At 42.9% G+C, this 23,636-nt stretch overlaps 1 protein-coding gene across 6 annotated transcripts in view; it reads left to right on the top strand.

Moving 5' to 3' along the window:
• GPAM (glycerol-3-phosphate acyltransferase, mitochondrial) overlaps positions 1-17,378 on the top strand; it is a 66,823-nt gene extending 49,445 nt beyond the window's left edge. For 5 of the 6 annotated variants that reach the window (XM_006043943.4, XM_006043942.4, XM_006043941.4 and 2 more), the window contains 10 exons: positions 953-1,038; positions 4,432-4,544; positions 6,009-6,079; positions 7,072-7,336; positions 7,876-8,012; positions 9,187-9,264; positions 9,914-10,054; positions 11,375-11,564; positions 12,867-12,925; positions 13,611-17,378. In XM_006043943.4, coding sequence (XP_006044005.1) covers positions 953-1,038; positions 4,432-4,544; positions 6,009-6,079; positions 7,072-7,336; positions 7,876-8,012; positions 9,187-9,264; positions 9,914-10,054; positions 11,375-11,564; positions 12,867-12,925; positions 13,611-13,727 — 1,257 coding nt within the window. In that variant the 3' untranslated portion in view covers positions 13,728-17,378. The remainder of the gene's footprint in view (positions 1-952; positions 1,039-4,431; positions 4,545-6,008; positions 6,080-7,071; positions 7,337-7,875; positions 8,013-9,186; positions 9,265-9,913; positions 10,055-11,374; positions 11,565-12,866; positions 12,926-13,610) is intronic. The other variant, XR_003106273.3, reaches the window with a different exon arrangement.
• Positions 17,379-23,636: the final 6,258 nt, after the last annotated feature.

Genomic DNA, 23,636 nt, shown 5'->3' with positions numbered 1-23,636 from the left:
TTTCCACCAAAATATGCCTGTTGACAAAGGAGACTAAATGTCTGTCTTTGGGAAACACCAGTTTCATAATTTTTTGCTGTCTTTTATAATTCATGAGAATTTTGCATATTGCTTTACATATATTAATATTTTATATGTTATGTTTTAAAATTGTCCTTTAGGAGACATTTTTAAAAACATGTCTCACAGCTGGGTAACACTGATGGTCCAGGGTGATGCTCTGTTCCACTGGGTGGAGTCTAATACCCACATATTCAGAGGAAGAGTGCCATCCTCATGGAGAAGCCTGGGGCTGCTGGATCTCTGAGGTCCTGCAGTTTTAAATTCTTAAGATTTTCAAATTGGTAAAGGAGAAAGAAGGATGGGGAGTTGGGAACCCAAAGATAAGGCACAGAGGTCCTGCCTCTCCTTCTGTTCCACTTCTTGGTTTTATTTTAAGGAAGTCTAACTGCTAGGCTATATGCTTTCTGGTTAAGGACCTTGTCATTTCTTACCACTTTTTTTTTTTTTTTTTAATGCTGCAGAGCTTCTCTTGTTTTTGCTTTTGAATTGAGATTCTTTGAATATAATATGACCTTCGGGTTGTCAGATTTCCTTTAAAAGGGTATAGTTGGTCAATTATCACTGTTAATAATATTGGGAATGCCAACTAATTTCATGAAGATGTGAGAAAAGTTCAATTTTGCCCTTAATTTTTAAATGATTTTGCTTAAGCGTCATCCTGTCTTTGGAGCTTCAGTTCTTTGATTTCATGCTTAACAACATTCTATGAGTCATTCTGCACTTCTGAAGATAGTTTAGGCTAATAGAAAGTACTTCTCATGTTATAGATCAATAGTATGGCTCATTTTATTAACAACTCACTTTTAACTTTTTGAAGATGAAATTATATTTTATATATGTTTATGGAAGTGAGACAGTGGGAGTAAATGACTGTGTTTTATTTTTCCAGGAATATTTAGAAAGCCAAAGTCAGAAACCTGTTTCTGCTCCACTTTCTTTGGAGCAAGCATTGTTGCCAGCTATACTTCCCTCAAGGTAAGATTTATCACCAGATGGTCAATACCAAAATCAGATTGATTATATTCTTTGCAGCTAAAGATGGAGAAACTCTATACTGTCAGCAAAAACAAGACTGGGAACTGACTGTGGCTCAGATCATGAATTCCTTATTGCCAAATTCAGACTTAACAAAAGTAGGGAAAACCACTAGACCATTCAGGTATGACCTAAATCAAAATTCTTACGATGATAAAGTGGAAGTGAGAAATAGATTCAAGGGATTAGATCTGATAGAGTGCCTGATAAACTATGGACGGAGGTTCTTGACATTGTAGAGGAGACAGGGATCAAGACCATCCCCAAGAAAAAGAAGTGCAAAAAAGCAAGATGGCTGTCTGAGGAGGCCTTACAAATAGCTGTGCAAAGAAGAGAAGTGAAAAGGAAAGATATACCCATTTGAATGTAGAGTTCCAAAGAATAGCAAGGAGAGATAAGAAAGCCTTCCTCAGTGATCAATGCAAAGAAATAGAGGAAAACAATAGAATGGGAAAAACTAGAGATCTCTTCAAGAAAATTAGAGATACCAAGGGAACATTTCATGCAAAGATGGGCACAATAAAGGACAGAAATGGTATGGACCTGACAGAAGCAGAAGATATTAAGAAGAGGTGGCAAGAGTACACAGAAGAACTGTACAAAAAAGATCTTCACGACCCAGATAATCACAATGGTGTGATCACTGACCTAGAGCCAGATATTCTGGAATGTAATGTCAAGTGGGCCTTATGAAGCATCACTACGAACAAAGCTAGTGGAGGTGATGGAATTCCAGTTGAGCTATTTCAAATCCTCAAAGATGATGCTGTAAAAGTGATGCACCCAATATGCCAGCAAATTTGGAAAACTCAGCAGTGGCCCCAGGAGTGGAAAAGGTCAGTTTTCATTCCAATCCCAAAGAAAGGCAATGCCAAAGAATGCTCAAACTACCGCACAATTGCACTCATCTCACACGCTAGTAAAGTAATGCTCAAAATTCTCCAAGCCAGGCTTCAACAGTACATGAACTGTGAACTTCCAGACGTTCAAGCTGGATTTAGAAAAGGCAGGTGAACCAGAGATCAAATTGCCAACATCCGCTGGATCATGGAAGAAGCAGGAGAGTTCCAGAAAAACATCTATTTCTGCTTTATTGACTATGCCAAAGCCTTTGACTGTGTGGATCACCCCAAACTATGGAAAATTCTGAAAGAGATGGGAATATCAGACCACCTGACCTGCCTCTTGAGAAATCTGTATGCAGATCAGGAAGCAACAGTTGGAACTGGACATGGAACAACAGACTGGTTCCAAATAGGGAAAGGAGTACATTAAGGCTGTATATTGTCACCCTGCTTATTTATCTTATATACAGAGTACATCATGAGAAACACTGGGCTAGATGAAGCACAAGCTGGAATCAAGATTGCCGTGAGAAATATCAATAAGCTCAAATATGCAGATGACACCACCCTTATGGCAGAAAGTGAGGAAGAACTAAAGAGCCTCTTGATGAAAGTGAAAGTAGAGAGTGAAAAAGTTGGCTTAAACTCAACATTCAGAAAACTAAGATCATGGCATTTGGTCCCATCACTTCATGGCAGATAGATGGGGAAACAGTGGAAACAGTGGCAGATTTTATTTTTTGGGGCTCCAAAATCGCTGCAGATGGTGATTGCAGCCATGAAATTAAAAGATGCTTACTCCTTGGAAGAAAAGTCATGACCAACCTAGACAGCATATTGAAAAGCAGAGACATTACTTTGCCAACAAAGGTCCTTTTAGTCAAGGCTATGGTTTTTCCAGTGGTCATGTATGGATGTGAGAGTTGGACTATAAAGAAAGCTGAGCGCCGAAGAATTGATGCTTTTGAACTGTGGTGTTGGAGAAGACTCTTGAGAGTCCCTTGGACTGGAAGGAGATCCAACCAGTCCATCCTAAAGGAGATCAGTTATTGGAAGGACTGATGTTGAAGCTGAAACTCCATTGCTTTGGCCACCTGATGCGAAGAACTGACTCATTTGAAAAGACCCCGATGCTGGGAAAGATTGAAGGTGGGAGAAAAAGGGGATGACAGAGGATAAGATGGTTGGATGGCATCACTGACTCAATGAACATGAGTTTGAGTAAACTCCGGGAGTTGGTGATGGACAGGGAGGCCTGGCACACTGCAGTCCATGGGGTTGCAAAGAATCAGACGTGACTTAGCAACTGAATTGAACTGAACTGAAGATTTATGCAAGTTCTTTATCCTGAGTATCTGTTATTTCTTATATTGGACTTCCCAGGTGGTGCCAGTAGTAAAGAGACTGCCTGCCAATGCAGGAGACATAAGAGATACTGGTTTGATCCCTGGGTCAGGAAGATCCCCTGGAAAAGGGCACGGCAACCCACTCCTGTATTCTTGCCTGGAGAATCCCATGGACAGAGGAGGCTGCAAAGTCCATAAGGTTGCAAAGAAGTCAGACATGACTGAAATGACTCAGCACACACAGATTTCTTATATTGCATGGAAAAAATTGGTTAACTTTGTTAAGGACATTTATATTCTTGTTTTTACTTCCTCACTTGAGTAATTTTTCTCTTGGTCTAGTAAAGGATCTTGAAATAATGTTTTTGTGTATTAGTTTGAAGGTTTTTGATTATTTGGATCTTAAAATCCTTTTGATTTTGTGAATCATATATGAGTTCTTATTTGATTTCTGTTTTTGAATACTTGAAATGTTCTTTTTGGTAGTAGTTTAGCTTATCCATATTGCACATTCATGTAACATGTAAAAGAGTTTCTTATGTGAATTTTCCAGAATTCAAATCAAATGGTCACTGAGAGAAATATTAAGCCTTTCTTTTTATATGTTCAAATATCGAATTTTTGAAACTGTTTTAAAATGGAGCATCTTGTTTTATGCATTCTTTCTGCCAGTGAGTTCTGAAAGTGATGTACCAACAGATTACTTAGTCATAAATAAATAACATGTGTTCAGGAGAGTGTCTTAAATATAATGAGGTATGTGTGTGTTAGTTACTCAGTTGTGTTCAACTCTTTGCGACCCCATGGACTGTAGCCTACCAGACTCCTCTGTCCATGAAATTCTCCAGGCAAGAATACTGGAGTGGGTAGCCATTCCCTCTCCAGGGGATCTTCCTGACCCGGGGATCGAACCCACATCTCTTGCATTGCAGGCAGAATCTTCACCATCTGAGCCACCAGGGAAGCCTATAATGAAGTATATTTTGGAGTAAAACAACTCATAGAAATAATCTATTTGTGGTTTAAATTTAGAATATGTAGTAGTTTAAAGTATCTAATACATTTGTATCTCATGTCATTTGCTTTGTGAAAGATTGGGGTTATAGAAGTCTAATTAAAAAAAAAAACAAAAAACTTTTTAGACCCAGTGATGCTGCTGATGAAGGTACAGACATGTCCATTAACGAGTCCAGAAATGCAACAGATGAATCCCGCCGAAGACTGATTGCACATCTGGCTGAGCACATTCTCTTCAGTAAGTAGAATTCCACTCTTTCATTCCGTAATTCAGATTCAGTGTGATGCAGCTCGAACCATACAGGTTTTGGAATCTGCCAAAGTTAGATTCTACTTCTGGTTCTAGAACTAACACGCAGGGGGTACTAAGTAAGTTATTAGAAGGAAGATCATGCTGAGAGGATTTGAGATAACTGAATGAAACATCCCACACGGTGCCAGATAATTAGTAGTTGCTCATGAATTAGTCTCTTTGAACCCATTTGTGGATCAGCTTCTGGGTTTATGGTTGCACGTCCCTTTCCCCTGTGACCTCGTGATCCTTTTTATTTGGTAAATATTGTGTGTCTTTTGCATGTAAAGCTTTATTCTGCCTGTGGGGACTACACATTGAGTATTGGCTCTGTACCTAAAGAGGTTCTGCTCTTCTCAGTGGGATGGTTGTACAGTAATAATGCAAGTGGGAGTGAATCAGAGTTACATGCAGAATTAGCCATTCTTAAGTTGCAGATGGCAGCGTTGTATTACATTGTAGAGGCTGCTTTAAGGTCAGAAGCAGCAATAGCTTGGGATTTCTCCACCCTTCCCTGTGCCTCCTTCCCATCAGGTTAGGCCCTCCGCTCTTGCTGTCAGTGTGGAGGCATCCTCACCTCATCTTGCTCCTTTCTGTCTAGCCACTGCTGCTACTGCTTTACGCTGGACCAAGATCCTCTTTTCTGAGGATGTCTGATGGAGTCTCTGCTTAAATCCTGGATGCTGAAAATAATACGTCCTTAAATGTTGAAAAACTGGAAAGTAAAGATAAAACCCACTACCCAGATGACCAGATGGGTGGCTGCCTAGTGTATAAAAATATTTTTTTTTTTGCAGTTTTGTGCTGTTTTCCATTTATAAAACAAGTATTATGAAAGCTTTTTAAATATACTTTTTAAAGGCCAAATGTATGTGGTACTGGGAACTTTTTTGTTTCTTAAACACTGGAGGTAACATTAATAGTGAATGAAGTATTTGTGAATTCATTATCATCTCAGAAAACCCATAAATGGTGTCTTTATCTTAGATTATTCCATAGATGTTCTCATATTTGATTTGTATGATTATAAATTTCTACCAATTTGAAATATTGAGTTTTGGACTGTAGTCATTCTCAGATGTCTATCTGTCCCCTTCCTTCCTACCTCTGACCTGCCTCTGGTCCAGGTTGAAAAGAGGAAGTTAAAATCGATTTCTGGGTTGAGGGTAGACCTATCTTAGACTGAAATCTATTATATGAGCAATGATCTCTAATGAGCTTCCACTGGTCCAGAGCAAATTGTGATTTCCCTTTGGTGAATCAGGTATAAGAAATACGGTAGAGGACTTTTATAGTTTTAAATGCTCCTAATTATGATACTTTTTTTTTGTTTCAAGATTTAGGTACTTTAAAAAAAAGTTTCAGCTATATTAAAAAAGCACAACTAAAAGATTTGTGTTTGCCTTCCAGCTGCTAGCAAGTCCTGTGCTATTATGTCCACACACATCGTGGCCTGTCTGCTCCTCTACAGACACAGGCAGGTACGTCTGCAGAGTCACTGGAGTTCAACTGAAAGCAGGAAAATGCTTTGTCAGCTTTTCAGATGCTTGTCCACTGATAGATTTGGCTCCCTTCCAGCTAGTCCTGTGAGTGAAAATCACTCAGTCGTGTCCGACTCTTTGCGACCCCATGGACTGTAACCTGCCAGACTTCTCTGTCCATGGAATTCTCCAGGCAAGAATACTGGAGTGGGTGGCTATTCCTTTCTCCAGGGGAATCTTCCCAACCCAGGGATTGAACCCAGGTCTCCCGCATTGCAAGCAGATTCTTTACCATCTGAGCCACCAGGGAAGCACAGTCCTGTGAGGTGAACAGTAAAATAATCTAAGGACTCTGCCCACAGGGGCTTACAACCCAATGGAGGAAGACATCTATCTGAAAAAAGCCTCAGAACTGTTTTATCTGACAGCAAGGCATTCTTTGAGGAATACAGTTAACGGAAATAAGGCATGTCTTTCGACACATAGAAAGTATTCTGATTGCTAATGGTTTCCAAGCTATTTGACTTGTATTTAGGACTTGCGCTCTGCTTTCCTACAATACACTTGTCTAAGCCCTGTGATGGGAAAGAGACTGTCTGTCTCGCTCACAGTCATGTTCTGAACACCAAACGTAGTGCCAATATATAAATACCAGCTAAGAAATTTGAGAAATTCTTGCTAAGAAATAAGTACTGCTTCTCTCCAGAAGGTGGCTTTTTCCCTTTGAGATCTTACATGCTACATCATGTTTTGTGGCTAGAGTATGCTCTGGACATGAAATATCTTGACATTCCTGGGGGACAGCTTTTTAACCAGTTTTCTAACTTTCTTTACACTGGTGTTCTGGCTTTTTTTTTTTTTTTTTTTTTTCCTGACAGCAAACTTCAGGAAAGCCAAGGCAAGGGGAAAAAAAAAATCCTTGGGGCAGTCTTTCCATCTTTTGAGAAGTGGGTTTTGTGTTCTCATGAGACCACTTCTGTCTGTTTTTATAGGGAATTGGCCTCTCCACATTGGTGGAAGACTTCTTTGTGATGAAGGAGGAAGTCCTGGCTCGTGATTTTGACTTGGGTTTCTCAGGAAATTCAGAAGATGTAGTCATGCATGCCATACAGCTCCTGGGAAATTGTATCACAATCACCCACACCAGCAAGAACGATGAGTTTTTTATTACTCCTAGCACAACTATCCCATCAGTCTTTGAACTCAACTTCTACAGCAATGGGGTGCTCCATGTCTTTATCATGGAGGCCATCATAGGTATGTCAGGCCCTGAAGTATTTTCATGGCAAATCAAGTGGCCAGAAGCACGTGATGGTGTCTACTTCAGTTTGGATGATAGTCCCTTGTTTCAGGGAAAGTGTTGCTATAGTTTTAAAATAAAAGTGTCATCTGCTGTTTCACTGATTATAGCTTATTTTTGTATGTGCTATTCAGTGAGTAGTAACTGAACTACTGTATACATAGTATTACGTGATTTACCAAGTAGGAGAGGTCAGATGTCTTGCTGCCCAGGAGCTGGAAATCTAGGTGAGATGAGACATACTTGTGGCAGTGAAGTGAGCTGGGGAACAGGGGAGATGGAGAGCAGAGGGGATGGAAGGTTTGACAGGGTTGGAAGCACATGGAATCAGAAGAAGTAAATTCTGGAGGGATTTACTTAAATTTCTCCAGTGAACACAGATAATTATTTTGGATCTATCAAGGATCTTTTGTGGTAGTCCAGCCAGTCTGAGCCTCTCCAAGGTTTTTCTTGGAGATCTAAGGCTGCAGCTTCACTGATGCTTTTACTTTCTCAGCCTGCAGCCTTTATGCAGTTCTGAAGAAGAGGGGCCCAGGAGGACCCACGTCTCCCAGCTTGATCAGCCAGGAGCAGCTGGTGCGCAAGGCCGCCAGCCTGTGCTATCTGCTGTCCAATGAAGGCACCATCTCGCTCGTAAGTGAAGACTCTTTAGTGTCTCCTCTTCTCTTATTCTTGAGCATCTTAATGAAAACATAAAATGCTTTCCTCTTAGAGAATTTTTGGTCTATTACTGAAGCTTTACATCCTCCTCCTGGGTCTCAGTGACCACCAGTAACAACCACCAGTTGTTACTGTCTTGGTTTGCTCTTGGGGTCACTGCTCCAGAGAACCCTTCCTGTGCTGTGATGGCTCCAAGGGCTCAGCGCTCTGCATCACTCAGCTCCAGAGGCACAGAACCTCTTATCATGCACAAGCCACGGGGCCAGGGGTTTGCAAATGGTTAACATGCCCACCCATGGATGAGAGAAACCTAGAAGATGAGAGTCAGAAACAGTCTTAAAACTCATCTGCTCAGCCCCTCCTCCAAATGGGGAAACTAAGGCCCAGCAGAACTAACGAGCATTTATGTTATATTTAAACACTTCTAGACATTATAATGAGGCATACATATTAAGCAGTAGAGAGATTTTTTTTTTCCCCTCAAAGTCATCGATGAGTAAAATTCTTATTTTAATGTCTGTTGTTTTCCACTTATGTGTCCTGGGACATTTCTGAGCACGGGTGTTGGGAGTACTGCCCTCCTCCACAGCATTGTCTGTATATGTTATATTTGTGTCTTGTTGTGGAATCTGTTTCGCATGAATCTGGGGGGCAGGATGGGAGAGAAAAGGGTAGATAAGGCTCTCAATGTTGGCGTTATCTTTCACTTGGGTTTTTTTTTAATTACTTGAATACATATTGCATTTCCTCATCCACCACCTTGTGTACAGCATTTACTGTAAGATAGATTTTGCAGGGAAATTGTCTTATAAAGGGAAAAAATAGGTGTAGGGGCCGGACACGTAGCCCTTCTGAGGCCGCACTCTCCTGGAGGGGTTGGGCTCGGGGGGACTCAGCTCAGGAGCTCCGTCTGCAGGTGGTGCCTCACCAAGCGCCCTGCCAGTCGCGTAACAAGGTCTCTTCTCAGACTTTGTCCACAGTGTGAGCTTGTCAAGAGGGTGGCGTCGGAAATCTTAGTGCTTGACTAGTGGAGTGAGGCAGGTGATACCATGCAAGTATTTGTCAGCCACTTTGTACGCTGTCTTCTGTCTCTAAAAAAATAAGTGGAAGACCATGACATTTACACTGAAATGCCTTTTCTTTGCAGCCCTGCCAGACCTTTTACCAAATTTGCCATGAAACAGTGGGCAGGTTTATCCAGTATGGCATCCTTATAGTGGCGGAGGTAAAAAGACGAGCTTGCCTTTGTTTGCCTTTAGTTTCTTATTCTGTCTTATCTTTTCTACCACCCGCTTTACCAATGATTCCATTTGATGTGTGTGTGTGTGTGTGTGTGTGTGTATAGAGAGAGAGTCATGTCCAAGATGAGATGAGAAAAATAGGAATGGAGAGTAAATGTCTTTTGAAATGGTGTAACATTATTTTGGCTCCTTTTATGTAACTGGTGTTGCATAAAGCATATCTTGACTTGGTTCCATAGCATCTAGAAGCCTGTGTTCCAAGACCAGATCTTCTGCATATCCATGTGCTTGTAGCTTTCATGTGTACATTTTTCTTTTTTGAGATTGTGTTTTAATTTTGGCAGCTTTTGTATAAAGGGTGTGGCCTGGGAAACTAGATAGCAGTTTAGCATAGCTGATGGTACTCTAATTGACGTGGCTGGTAGCTTTCACCCTCACTCTTTCTTTTCTTCTTTCCTCCCCTGCTGTCTCCCGAGTGATTTGGGGTTTGGAGAGGGTGGGGGACTGATCTCATGACGGGCTGGGCAGAACAGAGTAGGGGAGGGCATGAGAGAGGGCGACTCTGGGGTCCAGCCGGGCGGCTGTTTGTGTGCCTGTGCGTATTTATAACTGTTGGTCATCTCCCTGGCACAGCAAGATGATCAGGAAGATATCAGTCCTGGTCTTGCCGAGCAGCAGTGGGACAAGAAGCTTCCGGAACCTTTGTCTTGGAGAAGTGATGAAGAAGATGAAGACAGCGATTTTGGTGAGGAGCAACGAGATTGCTACCTGAAGGTACTTGGGTGAAGAATCTGGGTGGACACCACAGTGCCGAGTTGAGGCTCATGTTGCCACAGATTGACAGGGTGCTTAAAAACTGGGCCTCTGGTGACGTACTCAGAGCGTTCACAAACTGGCCGTGGCACTTTCTTCCCAGTTAAGACAATGAAACTGAACTGAATTAATACCTGAAACAATTCAGTCTGGGGTATAGATAAATGGAAGAAGAGACGCGAGTCTCAGCTTTCAGGAAGATGAACGTCATAGATGATACCCTTCATGACAGTCTCGCCAGAATGCACGGGTACAGACTGGTAGCCATCCCTGCACTCACCACTGAAGAGGCAGAGGTTCTGTTCAGGCATCACCAAGGCAAGGCGGTGCTGTGCCAGGTGAGGGAGAGGAGTCGTTCATGTTCCGCTGCCGCTGTCCCGGTTGCTCTGCTTGAGTCGTGTTCCATCTTGCCATCGCTCCCAGAATTTCATGCACCAGGCTCTTTGCCTTCTTTTAAACAAATCCTATGAGAAAATTTGATTTTTAAAAGATTGATTGTCCCTGCTTTAGTAAAAGCGATTTTGTCTAATTTGTAATTTTAGCAATTAGTAATAATGACCCTACTTTCCTGAATATCCTAAGCGGATTGCTTTCTTTGCAGTGAGTAATACACACACACACGCATGCATGCATGTATGCACAGGCACACACAGACATACATGTGCATACAGAGTCAGGGGAGTCCAAGTGACTTTGGGGGTTTTTTCCTTTTAGGTATTATTAGTTTCAAAATGGGGCAGTAATCTTGCCCCAGGGAGGCTTATCTGAATGTGCACGTTTTTTTGGGAGGGCACTGCGAGCCCCCACTGCCCAGAGCACCCCATCACCACCACCACCTTTCCCTGCGGTGCTGGACTGGGCCAGAGGCCACGTGGGACTGGCGGGCCGTGAGGGCTGGGAGGGACTGAGATGATGTCAGGGGTCTTAGCACGTGGTCTTTTGCGCACTTGAGTGACTGCTGAGCCAGGCTTCAAAGCCCGGAGGGTCCAGCCTGGGGCCCAGCCATTTCAGCGATGACAGTGTCATAATTATGTCATCAAGTACAACCGTTTTTTCCAGGCAGCTGTTCAATGAACGTAAACCTCAAATACCATGAAAGTCACCGGTTACAATAAAGAACACATTTCAAAACCAGCAGTTGTCTCCAGGGGCGATTCTGAGCCCACGGAGCAGTAGGCTGCTTCTGTGTGGGACAGCGAGGGACCGTCTTCTTGAGCTGCTGGTGCTCCAAGGCAGTGCCTCTGTCCCCCCACAACTGGGTCTCCCACTCTCGCCTCCCAGGTGAGCCAGTCCAAGGAGCACCAGCAGTTCATCACCTTCCTGCAGAGGCTCCTCGGGCCTTTGCTGGAGGCGTACAGCTCTGCCGCCGTCTTCATTCACAACTTCGATGGTCCCGTCCCCGAGCCTGAATTCCTGCAGAAGCTGCACAAATACCTGATCACGAGAACTGAGAGGAGGGTTGCCGTGTACGGTATGTGTGCCCCTCTCTTGGCTTCTTTTGAAAGCTATGTCGTTTTTGTTTACAGGAATCTGCTCATTGCAGATAGTTGGAAAAAAAGAATGCAAAATTTATCCTGACCTCTCACTCCATGGATTGCTCCTCTTTGGGTGTGTTGTATAAATTTGATTACACAGATCATATACTCATGTCTGGCAGTTTTCTCCTAACACTGTAAGCGCGATTCATACGTGCTGTTGCGTGTAGTTGTCTATTCTTGCTGTGTTGTAGTATTCCACTGTATAAATGTTTACCACATTTCACTGATTCGTATCCATCACTGATGGATATTTGGGTTTTGCAGTTCAGAGCGCCTCTGAATAGTGCTGCCGTGAACATGTTTGAGTGTGTCCTTGGGTGAACAAATGGACTTATTTATGTAGGCCTGTATAGGAGAATTGCCTCTTCGCAGGGTGTGGTGTGTTTGGCGTTAGTAGGTGTGGTCCAGCGTTCCCAAGTGCTAAACCCGGGAACTCCCAGCAGCAGTGTGCGCCTCTGTTGCCTCCCCCCGGCTGACACCTGGTTCTGTCTCTTATGGAAAAGGTGTGATTGGGGTGGGAGTAGCATTCTCTACAGTTATGCTTTAGGACTGCAGCTACTTTGACTCAATAATTTTTAAAGCCATGACGGATCTAGAGATAATCGGTCACTAGATATTTATCTAGAGATATCTAGAACTCTACAGATTGGTGTATAGAGAGATGTATAGTTACATCTATAGCTGTATCTCTAGATTGAGATCAAGACCTAGAATCACCTCACTTTAGAGATGAGGACACTGTTCCAGATCATGCAGCTAGTTAAAGGGCAACCTGGGTTTAGAATTCATTTTTTCTGGCCTCTGGGCTTTGTTTCTGGTTTCACTGCAGTGAGAGTCACCTATGCATTCCTGCACAGTTTAAAAGAACTTCTACCTTCTGGCTCATTTGAGTCTCACAAAAGGCCTTCAAGATGGATGTTTTGGGTATTTCTGTTTCCCTTCCTCTTCTCTCTGTGCTTCCCTGCTTCCTCCCCTTCCTCTCTCCCTTTTTCTCTTTCTCTCCCTACCCCTCTCTCCAACCCCACCACCCCCCTCCCCAAAAAGATGACAGTAAATTTAAAGAAAGAGCAGACCCTTTGCGGCCTCACAGGTGACTGGTAGAAAAGGGAGCATGGCGCAGTCCTCGGACTTGCTCTGACCTCCTCCCAGCCTCCTACACGCTCTTCCTGTGGGTACTGGGGTTTTCATTGTCGCTGGGCCTAAACATCTGACAGGGCCTGATTCTTTCTCCACAGCTGAGAGCGCCACTTACTGTCTTGTGAAGAATGCTGTGAAAATGTTTAAGGATATCGGGGTGAGTGTCCACCGCTTATGGTACAAGAGCGTGTGTTCACTTCTGTCCTCTCTCTGTTTAGATCTAGTCTGTCTGAGTCACCTTTGTGTTGGGCTGAACCCTGAGAGAAGCAGTTTCTGCAGGATTAATCATGCAGGCATTTCTGGGGATTGGGAGGAGGAGGGGCATGTTGAAGGTGAGGCCCCTCTGCACAGATTTATTTGAATGTTCCAAAATTGTCCTGGTTTTCATCTTCATCCTAAATGAAGGTGTCCATGTGTTTCAAGATTCTACTACAGTTTTGGTGGGAATGTTAATTATGCCATATGATTTTCAGTTATTTTCTTGTGTTTTTACCAGTATTGCTAGAAGTATCCTCAGCTATCCTTTATCTTCACTAATTACTTGGGACATGAGTTCCAGAGAGGTACTAGTGGTCTTTGTAAGGAACTCTTCTGTGACTTTATTCTAACATAAAATTTAAAATCTAGTACACTAGTAAACCCCACTCCTGCGCCCATAATCTCCCACCCCCGTAACCTTCCTACCCCGTGCTCACACGCACCCTACACGTACATTTTCTTAAAGCCTGGATATGGCTTTATGTACCTTACTGCACATCAAGTAAGGGTTGGTGATAGAAGTGTCTCTCCACCCCCTTACCCTTTTTCATTTGTCTTTAATTTAATCTAAACTTTCTCTCTAGGTTTTCAAAGAGACCAAACAAAAGAGAGTGTCTGTTTTAGAACTCAGCAGCACTTTTCTACCTCAGTGCAACCGGCAAAAGCTCCTGGAATATATTCTGGGTTTTGTGGTGCTGTAGGTAACTCCGGGCACCTCTGGCAAGTGAAGGGAGTGGGACCAGTTCCTCGTAGGCCCCGCCTGTGGCACGGGAGTGGACGGCGCCATCGTGTGGTCGGGCCTGACCTGCCCTGACGCGACCTCCTGGAAGACAAGTGCCTTCTCCCCTCCGTGATCTGTGATCGGTGGACACTGAGGTGACACGCAGCCTGCAGATCACACCACGGGGGCACCGGCCTCCGTTTGCAGTTCATGATCAATAGATTGCAAAATGAAATTTTGGAGTTTGTTAAAGATTTACATTCTAAATATAACAGTTAGGGACTTATTACTGTGATGGACACACAAATGTAGTTGATTCTAAAACTGAATCTTGTTTAGTACACTTAATGCTGTCAGGTAATTCGTTGGTATATGTTCTGATTAATGCTTCCTTTAAAAATAATTGAGTCATCCATTCACCATTTTTTGTTTTTTTCATTTTTTTCTGGTTTTTTTTTTTTCGGTTTTATCTATGTCAACTGTAGCTAACTGTTAAATGGGAGCATTTTTTTCCCTCACAAAGTGCTTTACAAATGAATGGGCTATTCACACATAGGTGTCACTGTGCTGTCTGTTGTAGTCAGGTATAGAAGTGTTTAAGAGCTAAATGAAAACACTATGTTAATTTAGGTCAGGAATAGAGATAATCTGACCAGTCAGCTTGTACCAGGAAATAAATTTGGCTGGTGAAATTCAAGATTAACTAGGCTGGAAAACTGACTTTGAAAATGTTTGCTCATGTGAAAAAGTGCCATTGAGTTTTAAATGACAGGCAAGTGTTTGGGAGCAAATCCTGTTTCATGTCTGTGTCACTTCCCTGCCACCCTCCGCCCACCTCCTGCCTCAGGCAGTACCTGCCTCTCAGGTACAGTTGTTTCTTAGAGATAGCAACAGTTCTAACCTATTAGCTTGGCCTGATCGCCTGTGTAAGTGTGAAGCACTCTGGCTGCAGCCTCACGGCCCAGGCCTCTTACGTCCTGTAGACTGGTTGTACCCTTTTGAGTGGCTGGTACCCACTCAAGTTGGGCAGAGTACCAACCTCTGGGTTGTACATCACATATGTGATGGCCCTGCGGACTGGCATTTGTAGATGTTTTTAGCTTTGAGAAAAAGAAAACCATAGTTCTTTAAAAATATGCGTGGGTTATTTTCCTAAACCCTGATGCTATATAGTGGCAGATAATTATGAAAAATTGTTCATAACAGGTAGGTGCCTTTTTTGTGAGCAGGGATCATAATTGTTCACTAATTGTGGTAATGATGGTGATTTCTTAAAGATCATGTGATAGAAAACGTTTTCTAACAGCTGACTGTTTCTTCTTCTCTCCATGGTATTATGGAATTAGGAATTTTTCCTGACAAATACTGCAGGTAATCTTTGAATTTAATAGAAAGGTACTGAGAATTAAGTTTGTACTTTTATCAGCTTGAATTTTAAACACTAATAATGTCTTGTGAGTATTCTGTGTGTGTTGGGAGAGGGAAAAATACTGGTTGGTGTTTCACATTGTATGAAATTTTTGAAACTCGGAGCAATAATGCCATGCTGTTGTGATTTTCTTCCACTCTTCTCAGATTCCGCATTTAAAACATGTTTTCTTTATAGGAGCTCACATCCCATTAAGCCGCTGTCAGCGTCGCAGCGGCTCGATGTGGATGGGATCGCCACTGTGTTACATTCCATTTTACGTTCTGAGTAGGATTGAGCTCTGTGTTTTGGGGAACAGCCAGGGAAGCTTATTTATCCCCTTGTGTGTTCCTTATCTAGGTAAGCAAACGTTCCACTAGTCTTTTTTACTCATCCATGAAATTATAGACCAAGGGTTACTCAGACTGTCTAAGTCAAGGTTGGGACTGATCTCTCTGTGGACTCTGCTGCCCCACCTGTGACTTCCGCTAAGAGCTGCTGCTTCGCCAGCCTGAGCAGGGAGCAGTGGCTTCTCTGGCTCTAATTTGCCCTTTCAGTTGGTTTGTTTTCTAGAAATCTACTCAGATGCTTTGGGGAATGCAATGTATGATTTGCTAGCTCTCTCACCACTTAACTCACTGTGAGAATAAATATGCATGCTTTCTGTAATTAACTGGTGCTTTGAAAACCTTTTTTAAGGAAGACAAATCTCAACCAAAGTTCTGCTCATCCAGACAAGCTCACCCTCGAGTTAATTTTAGCACAGCTCATTCTTTCGTGCCTCGTTACTGAACAAACATCCATCATCCCAGTAAGGCTTCCAGATACCACTGTTTTGCGAAAAGATTTATTCTCCTTGTTTTCCAAAAGCGAATGGCTTTCACGTAAGATTAAACGAACTAGGTGCTTGTAAATAATTTATTACCGTTTACTGCATTTCTATAATACTGAAATACATGCCCTCCAGGGGAAGACAGACTGTGAGTCGAGTTAAAAAGCAAACAAAAAGACCCAATAATAAGCAATATGAAGCTACACTCTTTCAAAATGAGAAAGTCCTAAGAAATTCAGTCGCTCTTAAGAGGAAGGAAGTAGCGTGAGGTGTGTAGAACTAGTAACAGAGAAAGGACCACAAGTCTGTGAAGTCTCTGAAGTCACAAGGGTGAGTGGAGAAAACGCACCAGGGACTGCAGTGAATGTAAACTCAGATTGTGGAATTTCCAGTCTGAGGAACAAACCCTTTCCCAGAGTTCTCCGTGTATACAAAGGCTCTATGAGATGTTCTTAGGTGTTTTGTAGAAAAAGTGTTGCTGGTAAAATTAATTTGCACATGAACTCTCATTCCTAGAAACTCACAGTGCACTTTAGCACGGTAAGGGCTCAGGGCCCGCTGGTCCCAAGCCTGTATTAACCCAGCATTTCCCAATCTGTGCGACCCCAGAGCCTTTTTCCCCTTTGCAACACCCCTACAGACCTCTCCTGAGGTTCACAGAAAACATTCTGGGAAACACTATGTTATGTTTTTCTGTAAGAGGACAAGACAGCAAGTGCCGGGTGGTACAGAGGCACATCTGCATGCGTCTTGTACGATCAAACATTGTGTTTCAAGGATGTATACTTCCTCCCCTGGAGACAATAAGCACAGAAAACTATCGTATAGGTGGTCAGAACTCTTCGATGAAAGATCAGCCCTCAATGTGTCTGGGTTTTTAACTGAAAGGAGCAAAATTAACACTAGGATTAATTGGGGTAAAAAAGTAAGATTTTAAGTCAGACCTGGCAGAAGACATTGCACAATCAAATGCAGCTTTTTATCCACAAATAGTTCTAGTGTTTAGAAATGACAGGACCTACCACTGAGGTTCATAAGACTTAATTTGGATGTCAATCTGTTTTTTAAAGCACTCTTTTTAGGAACTTGAGACTTGGCATCTGGTATTTCAGTTTAATATAAAATGATGGCATTTGAAAGAGACTTTCGACTTTATTTCTAAACATCTAAAGTTCTGAAATGCCTTGATGGAAGGTGTTAAACTGTTTGCCTGTTGTACAAAGAAATGTTAGATTGTTGTAAAAAGGTTGATTATAAAGTACCATTAAATAGCATGGTGTGATGATGTGAATGAACTGATTTGGAAATGTGGATTGATTTTTACGCCTGTTAATATATTGTAAGAAGCACAGAGGTGTAGCTTTGTTTTAATAAACCAAAAAGTGAATATATTCCTGATGTCTTGTATTTGTAGTTAAAAGTTCCCTACATAATTCGTTATACAAACACTTCTTGTTTGACTTCACCTAGACCATGATTAAAATGCTTATAGGAAACAATCTTAAATACATTTGTGAACCTGCAGTGCATGATTTTATTATTGATCCAGAGCTCTTCAAATTTGATCAAGCATTTGGGTTTGTAGATGTCTACAGCTTAGCTACTGCCCTTCTCAGTAAATATTCACATCACAGAAATATTCTTTGGGTTTCTGTGAATATTCCTTTAACCATGGTGCTTCTGTCGTTTTAATATGTTTAAGTTTATAAAAGTATGAATGGAAGTCTTGGGTTTTTCCCACTAGTTCGTAATAGTTGCTCAAAATAGGTTACTTTTTTGACAAATAGGACAAGTTCGTTATTGGAGCAGTTTCAGTGGATGCTTTGGGTTGCTCAGATGCAGCCTTCTGTCAACAGCGTGCCCCTGGAAAGTGTGGGTGCCTGGCGATACCATCCATGCCCTTGGGGTGCATGACAGCACCTGATGGAGCTGTGAACCCGAGCAACACCCAGGGCCATCCCATCTGTTCTGTGCCAGCCCCTCCATCTGAACTTTGTACCTGGGCCCCTTTGGTCTCCTCTGGGTGTTGTTGTGATGACTGTGTCCTCACCCTTGGGTGTACTCGTTCTTTCCTTTGCATTAGCAACTTTCTTGTTGCTGCCAAACACGGCCTTCCCTTGATCAAAGCAAAATGCCCACTTTTACAGCCAATCGTTGTCTTTAACTGGATATTAATTTTGAAGCCTGGTCTTTTCATGTTTAGTCCTGTATTCACTGATTTTAGTGCTGTTTATTCCCTTTTTAAACACCTGTCTGGTACACACACAGCTAGTAAAATTCTAGCCTCCAAATACAAAGCATTATGTTGTCCACAGCACCTGTGATGTCCACAGGATGGCCATTATTAGCCATCTCTGTAGATGCCAGCATAGCTCTTGCACTTTGTGACTTGTACCAGAAAGCTTGGCAGCTGGATGGTTCTCAGCCCTCAATCTAGGAAAAGAAAGACTTGTCAAAGTTTTGTTCTGTGTGTGGATTTTATATGGCCTTTCGGATCAGTTTTTATTATTTTTAAAGAAAAGGAATATAGCAGAAAGAGCATGGGGGCTGGGGAACAGAACTTAGAGGACTGACTCTGGCTGGCTTGGCACGTGCTGGAAGCCTCTGAGCTGGTCACCTAGCCCCAGTGAACTTGGGCATCCTCTGTGTTGTATGGGGACACCTGGATTTTGATGAAATGAGGTGGAATGAATGCAGAAGTGTTTTGTAAACTTAAAAGTGTGGCAACTGTGTGGTATTTGTTGTCTCCATTTCATATTTAGGGTTTCCCTGGTGGGTCAGATGGTGAAGAATCGATCTGCAAAGTAGGAGACCTGGATCAATCCCTGGGTGGGGAACATCCCCTGGAGGAGGGCATGGCAACCCACTCCAGTGTTCCTGCCTGGAGAATCCCATGGACATAGGAGCCTGGCAGGCTACATTCCATGGGGTCGCAAAGAGCCAGCCAAAACTAAGTGAATAACACTTCCACCTTCATTTTCATTTCATATTTAGGAAAGAAAATTTAGCTCTGAAAGGGAACTTAGGAGTCACCTGGTATTCGGCACTCATGTTTTACAGAAGAGAATACCACTGGTGCTCACACAGTAAGTGACGACAGAATCTAGAACAGAAGCAGCATTGTTTGACACTTCAGTCCCTGCCGGAGTCCAGCTCCAGCAGCCAGGGATTCAACCTGAAGAGATGAACGGTGTTGGTGATGAGGCAGCCTCTCAGTTTTCTTGGACAGCCTATTTATTTCAAGTTTAAGATTTTCTTTTATACTTTTACAAAATGGTCAGAGGTTTGACATTTTCAGTTCCCCCTCACCCAGATTTATTATGTCCATAAATCATTGTTTCTGTTCAGAGTTCCTGCTTCAGTGATTCTCTGGGAATCAGCCTTACCATCTTTTATCTACTTCCTCTAATGTGTCCTATAGTTAACTTGTGATTACATTGTAACTCATGCTACATTCCTCAGTTTACTACTTATCTTCCTAAATCCTGTTTGCCCCTAACATCCTGAGCTCACTATCTCTTAAAAAGGCTTCTAGCTATAGTGTCTCTAAAAATTCCTAACTTCTAAAATAACTTTACAACATGCCTTAAATCTTTAACTTCTAACTATTTTAATTATTTCTAAGCCCTGAATTCAGTAAACTCCTTTGCCATAAACATTTGCCTCACAAATAGGCTTCAGATAGCAATCCCTCCCATGGCCTCAAGCTGCAGCCTATGTGCTCATCCTGGAACACTCTTGTGTAAAAGTCCTTAAACAAATGTCAATGATTAACTTTATGAATTATTCTCTGAGCACAGCTGCAGAAGGCTTTGTGCCTTCTCATGCTCCTCTCAAGAAGAATAAACACCTTAATATTCCTTTTCAGTCAACTCAGCCGAGGAGAGGAAAAAACAAGTCAGAATTACAAGGCCTAACTCCTTCATCCCAGGTCCATGCCTGCGGAATGAGGAGAGGGGGCTGGGGCCGTGCCTCCATTTTGTCAGTAATGCCTAACGTGGCTCCCGACAAGTCCCATAACCACCAAACCAAATGAAAAAGCACAAGAAAATAAAATGATCAAGTCCCATCCAGTAAAGTAGGACCATCCTTGTGTTTGGTGTGGAACTTGGCAAATTACATAAGGATGTGAAAGTGGAAGGAAGTTAATTAGTTCCAGCAAAACCATGTGTTGAACATGCTGGTACCTGGGACTTATTTGTGGGTACAGAGTTGGGCACTGTGCTCAGCACTTTCTATGTATCATCTCGGTCCTCTAGGGTTGGTACCGTTAATTAGCTCCATCTTACCACTGATGAAACTGAGGCTCAGGGTGAGGCAGTTTGCTGAAGGCTTCTGCCGAGGCAGAGTTCAGATTTGTTCTCCATCACAGGGACACAGGTTTTCCTGGGTTTGTAAATTCTGCCCTTGTCCTGGAACAACTGACAGGCTCAGAGGAATAAGGCAGAAAGCAGTACATCTCATCTGGGCTTGGGGGAAAGAATGTAAGGATTGTCTTCCTTCATCCCACCTAATTTCATCTTTAAAAGTCCATCGTGAGGGTGTTCAGAGAGCAACTATACAGTTCAGAGAGCAACCACATCACTCGGGTGATGTGTCCAGCTCAAAGGATTTCTCAGAAGCTCTCATTTGCCCAGAGTTAAGTGGGAGGAGAGCTTCTGAGGTTGAAAAGCTGGTTAGAATTTGTGACCATTTGCTGTGAATTTGTCATGGTGCAGAGCCAAAATTCAGCAATGGTTCCGAGGGGATCATGGAGAGGAGATCATTGGTTGATTGCAGAGCTATATCTCAGCAGTAGGAGGTTCCTCACCCCCTCCTTTTCCTTGGAATGTCCATGCTGCTTACTATTCCCATGCTGGCAGCTGTGACAAGGATGTGACCTTGAGAGAGTAAGATGCTGTCAAGACCAACTGAACTGAGTGAATACGTGACTGGACCCAGTTAGAGCCTCCAGTGTAACTTAAGATTCTGGCCCATGGGGGTGGAGATCCACTCATCTTGTGCTGCCCGTGACAATCTTCACAGATAAGTTCTCTTATCTATGCCACCTACCGATTGGTGGTCTGCTTCTTCCTTTGTTCTCTCCTTGCTCTCTGTGTACGGGGGCCAGTTTGCAAAAACCAACAGTGTGATGGTATTTTTATGATCATGTGGGCCAGGTACCATGCTGATCACGTAGGAGGGATCCTATAGACCCTAAGAGGAGACTGAATATAAGCAGTTTCTTGAGGTCGTGTTGCTGGCAGGCTGTGGGCCTGGTTTCCAAACTTGAGCTTCAAGTTCAGTTCAGTCGCTCAGTTGTGTCCGACTCTTTGCGACCCCATGAATCGCAGCAGACCAGGCCTCCCTGTCCATCACAAACTCCCGGAGTTCACTCAGACTCAAGTCTATCGAGTCAGTGATGCCATCCAGCCATCTCATCCTCTGGCGTCCCCTTCTCCTCCTGCCCCCAATCCCTTCCAGCATCAGAGTCTTTTCCAGTGAGTCAACTCTTCGCATGAGGTGGCCAAAGTACTGGAGTTTCAGCTTTAGCATCATTCCTTCCAAAGAAATCCCAGGGCTGATCTCCTTCAGAATGGACTGGTTGGATCTCCTTGCAGTCCAAGGGACTCTCAAGAGTCTTCTCCAACACCACAGTTCAAAAGCATCAATTCTTCAGCGCTCAGCCTTCTTCACAGTCCAACTCTCACATCCATACATGACCACAGGAAAAACCATAGCCTTGACTAGACAGACCTTTGTTGGCAAAGTAATGTCTCTGCTTTTGAATATGCTGTCTAGGTTGGTCATAACTTTCCTTCCAAGGAGTAAGCATCTTTTAATTTCATGGCTGCAATCACCATCTGCAGTTATTTTGGAGCCCCCAAAAATAAAGTCTGACACTGTTTCCCCTGTTTCCCCATCTATTTCCCATGACGTGATGGGACCGGATGCCATGATCTTCGTTTTCTGAATGTTGAGCTTTAAGCCAACTTTTTCACTCTCCACTTTCACTTTCATCAAGAGGCTTTTGAGTTCCTCTTCACTTTCTGCCATAAGGGTGGTGTCATCTGCATATCTGAGGTTATTGGTATTTCTCCCGGCAATCTTGATTCCAGCTTGTGTTTCTTCCAGTCCAGCATTTCTCATGATGTTCTCTGCATATAAGTTAAATAAACAGGGTGATAATATACAGCCTTGACGTACTCCTTTTCCTATTTGGAACCAGTCTGTTGTTCCATGTCCAGTTGTAACTGTTGCTTCCTGACCTGCATACAGATTTCTCAAGAGGCAGATCAGATGAGTGCACAATTGCACTCATCTTACATGCTAGTAAAGTAATGCTCAAAATTCTCCAAGCCAGGCTTCAGCAATATGTGAACCATGAACTTCCTGATGTTCAAGCTGGTTTTAGAAAAGGCAGAGGAACCAGAGATCAAATTGCCAACATCCGCTGGATCATGGAAAAAGCAAGAGAGTTCCAGAAAAACATCTATTTTCTGCTTTATTGACTATGCCAAAGCCTTTGACTGTGGATCACAATAAACTGTGGAAAATTCTGAAAGAGATGGGAATACCAGACCACCCGAGCTTCAAAACTGTGTTTTACAAGCACTCTGTAGAGGCACTCAGGCTTCTCTGAGGGTCCATGTCCAGAAGAGAGAATAAATAATACTGGAACAGGATCTGGAGATGGCGTTTCTTTGACAGGGGTATTGAGCACAGGACAGGCTGGCTGGGCTTGCTCTGACGTCTTCCATTATGTTCCCTGAGTTGGAAAATCTCTGCCTGTTGTGCAGAAAGAAGAAGATGCAGTTCCAGCCTGGCCGCCCTCATTGCAGACTCAGTCCTGGCCCCTCCACCTGGAGTCAGGAGCTGTCCCCTCCCTCCAGGACACTGCATGAATCACTTCTAAATCTGCAATCCTGAGACAGTAATGGTGGTAGCAGGCCCACACGTTTGTAATAAGGCTCTAAACTGCAAGTCAGGTTTTACGTAAAGCTTGCTTCCATCTCTGAACTGGGAATTTTTACAAAATCTCTTTTGTTGGAGCCTTGCAGCCTCATTCACTTTCCCCCATGGAAAACTTTTCCTCCCAATAGTCAACTGAAATAATAATGCACAGTGTGAGAGCTGTGAATTTCAGTTTATTTGGGGACTTCCTAACGATGATATCTTGGGAGATGGTCTCTTGGGTAGCTGTGAGGAGCTGCCCCAAAAAAGTAGGGAGGAGATTGGCCTGAGTGTGATTTGGAGAAGGGGTACGTGCAACCAGGCACACATCACTGTAGAAGGTTGCTGCTAGTTGTAAGAAAACGGGCAGCTTGTCTAAGTATGAGAAGGTGCAAGAAATTACGTTCATAAAATTTTCTCCTGGAAATATCTAACTCTCTGAAGGCCTGTTCTGTCTGTTTTCCCGGAGCACAGAGTGCCTCATTTCTGACCTTTGGCCTGATCTCCTTTCAGAATGTGTTAAAGGTCAGCAGTGGCAGTGCCTAGTGACTTAATCCTTATAAAGCCAGATGGTGACATTCTTTCATTGGCACAATGCAGGCATAAAGCAATCAAATTAATCTGAGAAGTGTGTCTAAAATGGGTGATGAAACACAGTCATTGTCTCTGATCAGGATAAAACTTAATTTTCATTGCCAGCAACCTGCGTTTAGATC

This window comes from Bubalus bubalis, chromosome 23, assembly GCF_019923935.1.
Source record: "Bubalus bubalis isolate 160015118507 breed Murrah chromosome 23, NDDB_SH_1, whole genome shotgun sequence".
NCBI classification, from domain to species: Eukaryota; Metazoa; Chordata; class Mammalia; order Artiodactyla; family Bovidae; genus Bubalus; species Bubalus bubalis.
This window is presented reverse-complemented; position numbering and strand designations above follow the sequence as displayed.